Genomic DNA, 12255 nt, shown 5'->3' on the forward strand with positions numbered 1-12255 from the left:
CTAACATTGCAATGAGATCGGTAGCTCCACCCTATCTAGGTGAGATACCCTGAATACACCAAGATACCTCATATTGGTGAATTGCACAAACTTTATCATTCGGGAGATACATCAAGCCCACACGACCACACACCGTAATGGGAACGTCATCTTAGTAGCAAACAAACTTTAACTGTCATCTTCTAATGTCCTGAACATCCCACGGATGCCCAAGAGCTTCAAAAAGTCATACAAAAGCCCTTCTTGTGGTGATTGAGCTCTAGTCACAATCTTCCTATTTGAGCCCTTTGCTAGTAGCAAGCTAATTATTTTGCAGCATTCAATGTCAGCTTTACTTGCTAACATTCTACCGCTAAAATAATCTAGTGAAAACAATTTAAGCCTGCCATCTTGGTGGTTTTTTGGGTTAAGCCATTGCAGCTAAAAGGAATTTTGTACATTTTAAAATTAGTTTTTTCTTTCTTGACACTCAAAAATAAATAAAGTTCTTGCTTTGATTGGTCGAAGCAAATTTACCGAAAATTTGAAATGTCACGGCGAATAGAATTTTATTCACCTTGCTTATAAATTTTGCTTTGTTGTAGCAATTCGCCGATGCGGCCACCTTATTAAATACGCCTTGGATTGGTTGAAACAAATTTGCTGAAAATTTTAAATGTCATGGCGAATCGAATTTTATTCGCCTTGTTTTCAAATTTTAACATATCGAGTTCCCAAAAAGATGCATGGTTGTAGCAATTCGCCGATGCGGTCACCTTATTACATTAGCCTCGGTGACGGCGAATCGAATTTTTTTGCGCCGTTTACAAATTTTGACATAATTTGTGCTTTGTTGTAGAAATTCGCCGTGGCCGCCATCTTATAAATACGCCTTGGTACGAATATTAATGTATTAAATTTATCATCTCTGCTTAACCAATTATTTGCTCTTTTTCTATGAATCTGTAGACAGATTCGTACGTTTTTAACTTTAAGTGAAGTACGAATCAATATCATAAGGTATCTGGCTGCTAAAAACCAAACACACATACATACATACCTTGTAAAAATGTTAGTAACGAGCAAAATTGATTACGGGCTATTTTTATTTGGAAACAGTCAAAAATCTTCTCTGCGTCAATTAAACTCCCTATATAATAAATGTATTCAAAGCGGTATCTACGCATTTCGTACGACACCTATTAAAACCTTACTTATCGAGTCTGGGCTACCGTCTTTGGAGGAAAAATTTTATTCTTTAACGATATCATTACCGACAATGATGTATCCAAAGTTCTAATTACAAAAGAAAGCCAAGGTTGTCGTCAGTCATACATGACATGACAAGATAATGTGCTGAACTTTAGAGAGAAATTTCCCAAATACCGTTTAAAATATCCTGTTTGGATGTATCCGGAACAAAGCTGTAATCTCCCTCTTGCAGACATTATCAAAAACAATGCTGCGAATAAAATATTTACCCAGCGATATCGCGATCTAGGAAACCAGTTAAATGCTATTACAAAGCAAAAACACATTTTCTGCCTAACTTAAAAAAACAATGAAATAGGCCAGCCATTTGAAACATTGAAATCACACTGGAATTTACGCAACGGCTGCAGGAATTGGCTTGTGATAGCCAAACTTAAGATTCAATATGCCATTTGGATTTAAGTTTGGCGCTGCAAATTATCGAACAAAGAACTGTAGGCCCGACAGACGGGGGGACGGGAGAGAGCAACACTACGGCACTACGGAAGAGAGCACTAGCCATGCTAAAATGTCTACCGAAAGCGTGTTGTCTATGATCAAATCCATCTGTTGTCTGGCATTTCTTTTTTTCAGTAATCAATTAAAATACTTCAATTTTAATTGTCTTCTACTTTAAACCCGCTGAGCGATTGATAGCGTGGAACGGGAGACAGGCGTTATGCGCTCGTAAACATACCGTAAATGTAGGAAAACATATCAGCTGTTTTGTTTTGCCTAATGAAAACACATGCAAACGATTATCGAACATCTGTCGACCGTAACCGTTAAGTAGAATTCAGTAAAAACAAAATTTTACGTTCCGTTTGCGTGTCAGCTGATAAAATTTGAAGTTTGAACCAATTATAAAACCAAAAATGTGTATTTAGAAAACTGCTGGTCCTATTCTACGATTTCAATGTGTAATTTTTTTACAATTTATTGTTAATGGTTTAGGTTTAGGTTGAATGGATTGCCCACAATGAAAAGTTGAGTTCACTCGGAGCCCAGTCTGGTCCATTGTGATACCTTAGTCGGAAAAAAAGTGTGGACCAAAAGGAAAAGTGCAAAATATGTACAATTGAACCTCGATTATCCGGGCCTCCATTATCTTTACTTCTATTATCCGGGCGTCAATAGTGCTCCCTCTGTTAACCGTGCACCACACACATGATTGTGTGATGAGAAATTCTGGGAGTCTCCTTTTTTTTAATTTAAGGTGAATATTAAATCACATTCTGGCGCTGATTGAAAATTGACAGGTCAAGGTGTTTGTTCGAAAATGGCTCCAACAACAAAGGAGAAAAAAAGAACACGTAAAGTTTTATTAATTCCGGAAAGATTAGAAATGATTAAAGATCACAGAAAAATATGTCCATTGGATTGTTATCAGAAAAATACGGTGTTGGCAAACAAAATTGCCTCTAGAAGTGAATCTGTAGATGGTTTGAAAAAAAAAAAATCATACACTAAAAAAATCTGAAAATCCAAAAGTTGATTTCGCAACATACGAATGGTTTCGTCAAGATAGGTTCAAGGGAACCCCAATTTCAGGTGAGTTGACTCAAATTTAATTGCCTGACCTAAAATTTGAAAGAGAATTTTAGGCAAAATAATAACTGAAAAGGCGAACTATTTTCATGAAAAACTATTTATGTTTAGTTTTTTTGGAATGCAAGCATTCAACTAGCCAACCGGCTAGAAAAATTCAAAAAACTGCATGGAGTTCGCAGGCTCAAAGTGACAGGGAAAAATAATGTGCTAATAATGAATCAGCCACTCTGTTTGTAGACGACTTACGCGAATATATTGAAAGTGAAAATCTGTCAACTGAACAAATTTATAACGCCGACGAAACAAGCATCCAAGGAGAGAAAAATAGCTTTGCTTTGTGGTAATGCAGCTGAGACACACAGATGCAAACTGATGGTCATAGGAAAAAGTGTCAATCCCAGAGCATTAAAAAATTTTTCCAACCTTCCTGTATTTTATAAATCAAATAAGGGAGCCCGGGTAACATAAGAACTTTTCCTCGAGTGGAAAATGACATTAAAACATAACTCTATTAACCGTGTTTTTTGATTTTCCGTGCTAAGCTCGGTCCCGAGCTAGCCGGATAATCGAGGTTCAACTGTACGAGAAAAAAGTAGAAATTACAGGAGAGTCTGTCCTCGAGTTTCGCAGACTGTAAATCTCTTCCCAGAATTTCTTTTGCGGCTACGGTTATGGCACAAACTTTTGCATGAAAAAAGGGACACCCGCCCGGCAGTCTCACCGATAAATCGATGTTGTGTGCCTCGAAGTAAACCCCCAATCCATTACCTGACTCCATCTAGGAGCCATTGCGACAATCGTCAGAGGACGATAGTCTAAAAACCTCCAACTTATATACCCGATTGAAAAGGACCAGCTCTATCTTTCCTGGGTTCTTTCTCAATCCATTTCTCACAGTCCATCTTGTCAGCGACGTTTCCATGTCGCTGATCGTCGACAGAAATCTGCCTCGTATCAGAAGTACGACATCGTCCAGATATGCGATCGAGATCCAACAGGATTTTGTTTATCATTATTTTTGCAGAGAATCGGCGAGAAATCCCCCGCCTTCTGACCGCACAATCTTCGAATTCCGCGTTGTTAATCATGCCACGACATGGTGATGACAATCGACTCTATTTCCACGTTGTTAAACCTCCCTTGAATATTTAGGAAGGCCGCTATCGCCTATTGCTTCAGTTGGAGAGACGTCTCGACTTCTCGTACCACTACTACGTGGGGGGCCCTCTCCTCGGTGCTGCCCTTAAGGGATGCATGGTGTGCCCTTAAGGTATGCATGAAGTTCTCCGGCGTCAGTCGCTCTCTCACATCCATGTCTTCATTGTTAATAATATTATTTTGTTTGAAATGTCAAATGCTATGTTTTGTAATAAGCATAGTTGCCTCTTTACATTTACCATACATTTATACTACATTCACGTTACATTTACGAGAGCATAGGCCAGGTTATATTTAATTCATTTTAACTAGTGTTGAAGATCATAAATTTTTTAAAAACTATTGTTAATATTAGAGCTCTCACATAGTCTCTGTGCTAATGATCTTAACTATAAGTACTAGAAGTTACAAGTTGTCAAACTTTTGGCCAGCCAAATAAACGTATATATATCACGATGGTGTTCTATGATTATGATCTAGGTTAGGTTGAAAAGAGGGTACGGATATTAATCCGCCCTATGCCATTATGGACATAAACCCCTAAGCCAGGAAACGGCTTGTTGTGCTCTCTAAATACTACAAAGTAACTTGGAATAAGAAAATTTAAGCTCGTTCCGATCGAAAGAACCTATCGCCTCTGGAACAGGGGGGGCCATTGGTTATTTAAAGGCGCCAATAACTCGCCTTGTCAAACCGAGCATCATAGGCACTCAGTAGTTTTGCAAGAGCCGGTGCCGCCCGGCCTCTCGCTGAGACTCTCCGCTCGATACCGCTGATTGTCCGCGACTGCCGTTGCAGCTACTCCGTATGGAGCATTCCACTATCCGCAACCTGTGGACGCGCACGGTAGCTCGCAGGTAAGTTTCTCGTGACAGCAATGAACCCCGCACAAATGGAGCTCAATGTTACAGCCTGTGTGGTACTCACTGCTATCCCGTGCCGATATTTATTGTAAGTTAGGAATTCCGTGCTGCTTACAATATCCCTAATTGTTTTCCATACCACGCACCTCAGTTGGTTTATGTCTGGTATAGTGTCCCCACCTAAGCGCCAGTGTCTGTTAGCTGCAAAAAACGGGCAATGACATAGGAAATGCTCCAACGTCTCATCATCTTCTCCACATGCCCTACACATGCTATGACTTGCCGCACCGATTTTGCATAAGTGAGCTCGCAGTCCTATGTGTCCCGCTATGATACCGAAAGCTTTACTGACATCCTGCTTGCTACCTTTCAGTAATAGCCTCGTCTTCTCGCAATCCGGATCTCTCTATAGGATTTTCGTCGTCCTGCCGACCGTGTCGTTGCTCGTTCGTAGCCGAACGCTCTTAACTCGGACTGCGTCGACCCGAAAGGCTTCGGGTTAACCAAGTTTGTTGACGACAGTCCTCTGGCCTTTACTGCCAAATCGTCTGCTTTTTCATTCCCCCTTACTCCGCTATGGCCCGGCACCCAAACGATGCGGATTGTGCCGTTCTCAGAGAAAGCGTTAATTTCCTTCCTAAAATCCAAGACTGATTATTATCAAACCAGTCATAGAAACATGCCCCCCAGTGGTGTGTTATCTGTGTCCTAGTTTGTCTGAAAACTTTCGTCAACCTCATTTACTAAGCTAAGATTTTATTTATGCTTTTAAGAAAATAAATGTACGCATGAATTTGTAAAAAAATATATGTATAATATATGTATATGTATAAACAATGTTCAATTTTGTACATAATACCAAAGAAATATGAATTTTCGTCAGTTGAAAATTTGGCTTCGACATTAATAATAACAGTGATTACCTCCTTTTAGGCCGCCGTAGCATGTCCTATAACGCTGAACGCCAGGGTTCGAATCCTGACGAGAACATCAAAAAAAATTGTCAGCGGTGGCTGGCTACTTTGCCGTGTAAAAAATTCTCCCCAAAGAGGTGTCGCTCTTTTGCGGCACGCTGTTCGGACTTGGCCATAAGAAGGGGGCCCCTTATCTTTGAGCTTGAACTAAAATCGGACAGCATTCGGTGGCATATGAGAAGTTTGCCCCTGGTTCTTAACGCAATAATCATGGGCAGATTTGCAATTGCATTTCCTTTTAAACGAAGATTTGAGGGTTTCGTTTGTTTTTCTTTCGATACGAGCATAATGATCGAAGATTTTTGCAATGGAAAAGGAAAGCCAGAGATCACAACACGCACCAACCACTATGGGACGCCCGACGTGGGATAGCTGTGAGCACCACACATGCTGGAACACTGAGGTCCGATTTTTGTGTGGTGTTCATTCTGCCACGAGAAGCTTAGCTGCGAGCTACCGGGCGCGTCTGCAGGTTGCGGATAGTGGAATGCTCCATACAGAGTAGCTGCAACTGCAGACGCGGACAATCAGTGGTATAGAGCGGACAGTCTCAGTGAGAGGCCGAGCGGCACCGGCTCTTGCAAAACTACTGAGTCCCTATGATGCTCGATGTGACAAGGCGAGTTATTGGCGCCTTTAAATAACAAATGGCCACCTTGTTCTCGCGGCGATCGGTCCTTTGGACCGGAACGAGCTTGCTCACATAAATGAGCTTGACGAGGATCGCAACCTCCACATGGAAATATGGCTACAACAATAATTATGGAACCCGTTTTGTCATTGGGTTAGAATAACTCATCGGCTATATTAGGTGTGGAGGCTTCAAGAGCCATACATTGTTAGGTCGTACTTATATCGAATATATCGCGAAAACATGTCTACGATGTAAGCACAACACTAACATAAGTCTGACACCTTTCACACTAGCTCTTCTTTTCCACCGCATGTGATAGACTTTTTCTCTACACGTCAACTTAGCTTCCATACTGCAAATTGAAAATTTTGACCATGAACATTCCACTAAGGAACAGGGGCAAACTTCTCACATATCAATCAATGAGTGCAGTCCGATTCAAGTTTAAGCTCAATGATAAGGGTCCTTCTTTTTATAGCCGAGCCCGAACGACGTGCCGCAGTGCGACACTTCTTTGGAGAGAAGTTTAACATGGCATAGTACCTCACAAATGTTGCCAGCATTAGTGGCCTCCTCCATTTTATTTAACATTATATCACGTAAGGCGAGATTTCAATAGAATAAAAACCATTGCAAAGCTTTATAGTAGTTGAAATAGTGCGGTTCTATGAGAAGAGGGCTACATCTTGCATTTTAAATCGATAAAATACAATGGTAAAAAGTCCATTGTATTTTGGATACAGCTAAAACTTTGCAGCTTTCTGCAATACAACTTTTCCCAAAATATTTATGTAAAAATGATTAAGCTATTAATAACAAGTAAAAGCTTGCTAAGTTCAGCCGGGCCGAATCTTATATGCCCTCCACCATGGATCGCATTTGTCAAGTTCTTTTCCCGGCATCTCTTCTTAGGCAAAAAAAGGATATAAGAAAAGATTTGCTCTGTTGTTAGAGCCATATAAAGATATGGTGCGGTTAGCACCACGATTAAATTATATGTTGGAGACCTGTGTAAAATGTCAGCCAATTCGAATAAGAATTGCGCCCTTTGGGGGCTCAAGAACTAAAAGAGAGATCGATTTATATGGGAGCTGTATCGGGCTATAGACCGATTCAGATCATAATAAACACGTATGTTGATGATCATGAGAAGATCCGTAGTACAACATTTCAGGCAAATCAGCTAATAATTGCGACCTCTAGAGGCTCAAGAAGTCAAGATCCCAGATCGGTTTATATGGCAGCTATATCAGGTTATGGACCGGTTTGTACTATACTTGGCACAGTTGTTGAATATCATAACAAAACACGTCGTGCAAAATTTCATTCCAATCGGATAATAATTGCGACCTCTAGAGGCTCAAGAAATCAAGACCGAAGATCGGTTTATATGGCAGCTATATCAGGTTATGGACCGATTTGAACCATACTTGGCACAGTTGTTGGATATCATAAAAAAACACGTTGTGCGAAATTTCATTCCAATCGGATAAGAATTGCGCACTCTAGAGGCTCAAGAAGTCAAGACCCAAGATCGGTTTATATGGCAGCTATATCGAAACGTCAGACGAATATTTAGAGTAGTTACAAACAGAATGACGAAATTAGTATACCCCCCATCTTATGGTGGAGGGTATAAAAATCAGAGAAAGCGATATAGAATCAATAATAATATTGGAATGTGTCATCAAAAACTTAAATCTACATTTTGCACATCTGCATGCCCTTTGCTGTGCCTTAAATTCCTTCCTGTAATAAAATAAAAAAAATAAATCAAACAAACAAACAAAAGTAACCAACCTATATGGCCATGTTGTACATCCTCTGCAGCACGTTCGATAAGTACACAAAGCGACCAAATAACACATAGAGCCGCAGCACAATGAAACAACACCGAGCAACACAATCGTCTTCGTTCAATGCCAGAAATGTCAAGGCTGCGCCACTGTAATGAAAGCAAAAACGGAAATTGTTTTAAATATTTTGACAATATGTATTTGCTTAATTGTTGGTGTATGCGTGCACATACAACATGAACTACACCATTTTCAAGTGTATTTCAGAAAATACCAAAATGAAATTCGGAAATTCCAATGGATATAATCCACTTGAAGTTTAGATATTTCACTTAAATTTACATTTTTCGTTTGTAATTTAGATATTCTATTTGAAATTCAGAAATTCCTTTCAAAATTCAGAATATTTCAACTGAAATTCGGATATTTCGTTTGAAATTCAGAACCGTTCAGAATATTTTAATTGAAACTCAAGAACAATACTTAAGCTCAAACTATGTAATATTGTAATTTCAAGATGTTTTGCTCATGTGATCTGCATAATTCAGAGATCATAACAAGTGAATCTACGAAACAAAAAGGAGAACAAATAACAATAACAAACAAAAAAAAAAATACGAGCAATAAAGTTTTACAATCAGAAATGAGAAAGAAGAAAATGCCCCACGTCCAACAGGAATAGGGCTTCTTCCTCGAATATTCAAAAGTATCTTGGATGGCGCAACTGCAGCCACCAACACTAATGAGTCGATTATCGATAACAACCAACGTACAGTTGAGTTGTTATCTGACAACGCAGGTTAGGTAAGAGTGGCGGTCCTTTACAGACTCACTTAGACAATTTTAAGTCCATTGTGAAACCACAGTAGCGACAGACCAAGTCTTCTGGCGGGAACCGAACCCACGACCAACTCAGCTACCGGGGCGGCCTATCTGACAGCGCAACCAAAATAAAAATTTGTATTATGTATCGCAACTTTTGTCAATTGATGCCGGTAAGAGTTGCTGTATTTTATTTTAATACTGGATAGACAAGTCGTGAAGGATAAAAATAAAATCCAACAAATGTTTCCAGTGCAGGTCTTTTTGTTTGACATCAGATGGCAACACCCATTGACAACGTGTCAAAACCATACGAGGAAAAAATTGAAAATTTGTAAAAGATGAGCGGGCATAAAAGTCAAATAAAATTTATTAAAATTTGTGCACAATAGAGGCATTTTTTATGAGTGGCCACGCTTAATTGTGAAAAACATACTCGTATCATGGCCATCCAGAAGACAGATGTTCTAGATCATCCAAAATTTTTTGCAAACGCACAACCCAAACTGCATTTGAGTTTGCCCCTATTTTTTTCTTACATCAAGAACTATAGATTTGTGCAAATCAGAATGTGGTTAAAAGCGTGAATCGACGATTGAGGGCAATTGCCGCATCTAAAGGAGGATCCACGAAATACAAGTCTTGTAAAACTTTTTTAGTTTTCAAAAAATAATTATGTGCTTCTTAATGTGCGTCCGGCAATGCAGTGACAGGAAGCTCACTGCAGCATAGCGAACAGAGAGACGAAGATGAGAACATCACCTACTCCAACCAAGAAGCCCATTTACTCAAGATTTGGAAGACTAGGATCGGCAATGATCCTAATATTAGAATATCAGGCAGTGCAGGGACGGAAGACTCAATACAGCCTAAGGGACAGGCACCCGACGATTGAACCATCATCACCGACTTTCGCAAGATTCGGATGACTATGATGGGCAAAAATCCAAATATTAAAACATCAGGCAGTGCAGTGACAGGAAACTCAATGCAGCAGATGATGAAACCATCACCTACTCCTAAGATGACCCCAAAACCTGGAGGATCAATGATTAAGGTCATCCAGGTAAACCTCCACCGGGACGAGATAGCTGCGAGCGCTCTGATGGAGAACCTCAGCAAGGGCAAGATTCATATTGCCTTAATTCAGGAGCCATGGACGACCCGGAACAAAGTTTCTGGACTGGACCATATCGTCTACCAATTATACTATGCCAACATTTAAATTATATATTTTTCCCAGAGTTGTCAACGTCGGATGCAACAGTGATGAGACAAGGAGACGGTGGATCATACCTGGCATCACTTCATCTGCCTTTCCACTCTCCGACACCGCCAACCACGTCGGAGCTGCAACGGCTGGTGAGGAAGGTATTGATAGGGCGCGATGAGAACTCTCACCACATTTCGTTGGTAACGAACTAGTTGTCCTCTTCGAGAAAGGAAATCAGCCCAAGAAAAACCCTGGATGACCGACCGGGCAGCTTCGCAACATTGGGAAAGAGGTCCAAAGACTTTAAAACAGAGCACGTCGTAAAAAAGCGGAGATTTACTGGGATGTGTACTACACACGACTTAAGGAGTACAATATGAGGGTTGCCTTTTATATTTCGCAATTGGACAACCTTTGTGTTGCAATCTGCCAACTGATAGCTCTTTCATAAGGCTTGACATTTTTGGGTTTATACGTACTCAAAACATTTCGACATACGAGCGCTATTTGTGTTGTTTACAGTAACTTAAAAGACTCATCTCGCCCAAAAAATGGAATTAAACCGTGAACATTTTCGTGCGATTATTTTTTACAACTTTCTACGTGGATTAACTCAACAACAGTGTATCGATGAACTTTATTCAATTTTTGGCGATGAAGCTCCATCAAGGACCAGTGTTTATTGATGGTATGGTGAAATCAACCGAGGTCGTAGTTCACTCCAAGACGATCGTGAAGGTCGTCCAAAATCGGTTGTTGATGCTGTGCGCCAACTGAGTTGCAAGATCGTCATGTGACCAGCATACATTCAATATTGCATGAACATATGACCGTCAAAAAGATTTGTTCGCGTTGTATCCCACACAGTTTGTCAATCGCTCAAAAAAAGGTTCGTGTCGATTGGTTGAAAGAAATGCTCCAAAAATACGAAGCAACTGCACTTTTTAGCACTCAAAACATCAATTTGATGAGTCATCCGCCGTATAGTCCTGACTTGACACCGAATGACTTCTTTTTATTACCGTACCTTAAAAACTAAAATAAGAGGTTAACGTTTTTCGACACCGCTTCGAAGAAGCTGTTGATGCGGAGATGCCTTAATCAGAGTAGCAAAAGTGCTTCAAACGCATGCAAAGGTGTATAGATCTTAATAGAGAATATTTCGAAAAACAAAAAAGCGATTTTCGATGATTAATATTTGTTTTTGTTTTCTCTAATCCCAAAATATAAAAGGCAACCCTCAAATAAACTAAAACCAATCTGAACCAAATGACCCATTTGCAACAGCCATCGACCTACTTCAATAGGTCAAGGGGCATATCAGGCGGGTCTAGACAACATTCATGCAGACACGGTAGCAGATGCGGTAAATGGCTACCGGGTGAATATAGCCCTTGGATAACGACCACCTCCCATTGCACCTGAAGAAATGGACTACCCCGGCAAACCAGAGTAGTTCTAGCTCAATTACGCTCCGGCAGATGCAGACGCCTCAACTCCTACAGAGCAACGATTGATGCTGACGTGCAAGATGTATGTCCCGATTGTGACCAGGGACCACACGATACACGTCACCTGTTTAACTGCCCAGCCAGACCCACCCGACTCAGACCCAGATCCCTTTGGACGCACCCCATCTAAGTCGCAGAGTTGATCGTGACAATGAACAGAATCAAGCAGACGAAAGATAGAACACAACAAACTGTTGCAACAACAACAATCTACATCTATAAGAAGTATCTATGGAAAAAATCATGCGCATAGCACCATTTCTTCGAACGCTATCGTGATTTCGGCTATCTTTTGAACGGACGAACGATGGGTAGACTGATTTAACCCATTAACGACGAATGGGAGCAAATTCTTGCTCGAGTTAGGAAAGAGGATTGACTTTGAAAAGAGAGTGCGGGTATTAATCTGCCTCATGCCTGTAATCGGCTTGTTGTGCGCTCTAAATACTAAAAAGTAACTTGCTTACAAAATCCATAATTTTTGTTTATAAGTGACATTTTTA

General features: G+C 40.3%; 1 protein-coding gene across 7 annotated transcripts in view; it reads right to left on the reverse strand.

Moving 5' to 3' along the window:
• Window positions 1–12255, reverse strand: part of LOC106092575 (uncharacterized) — a 133879-nt gene that overhangs the window by 16448 nt on the left and 105176 nt on the right. For all 7 annotated transcript variants that reach the window (XM_013259459.2, XM_013259463.2, XM_013259462.2 and 4 more), the window contains one exon: window positions 8211–8355. In XM_013259459.2, coding sequence (XP_013114913.1) covers window positions 8211–8355 — 145 coding nt within the window. The remainder of the gene's footprint in view (window positions 1–8210; window positions 8356–12255) is intronic.

The sequence above is a fragment of the Stomoxys calcitrans genome, chromosome 1, assembly GCF_963082655.1.
Source record: "Stomoxys calcitrans chromosome 1, idStoCalc2.1, whole genome shotgun sequence".
Lineage (NCBI taxonomy): Eukaryota > Metazoa > Arthropoda > Insecta > Diptera > Muscidae > Stomoxys > Stomoxys calcitrans.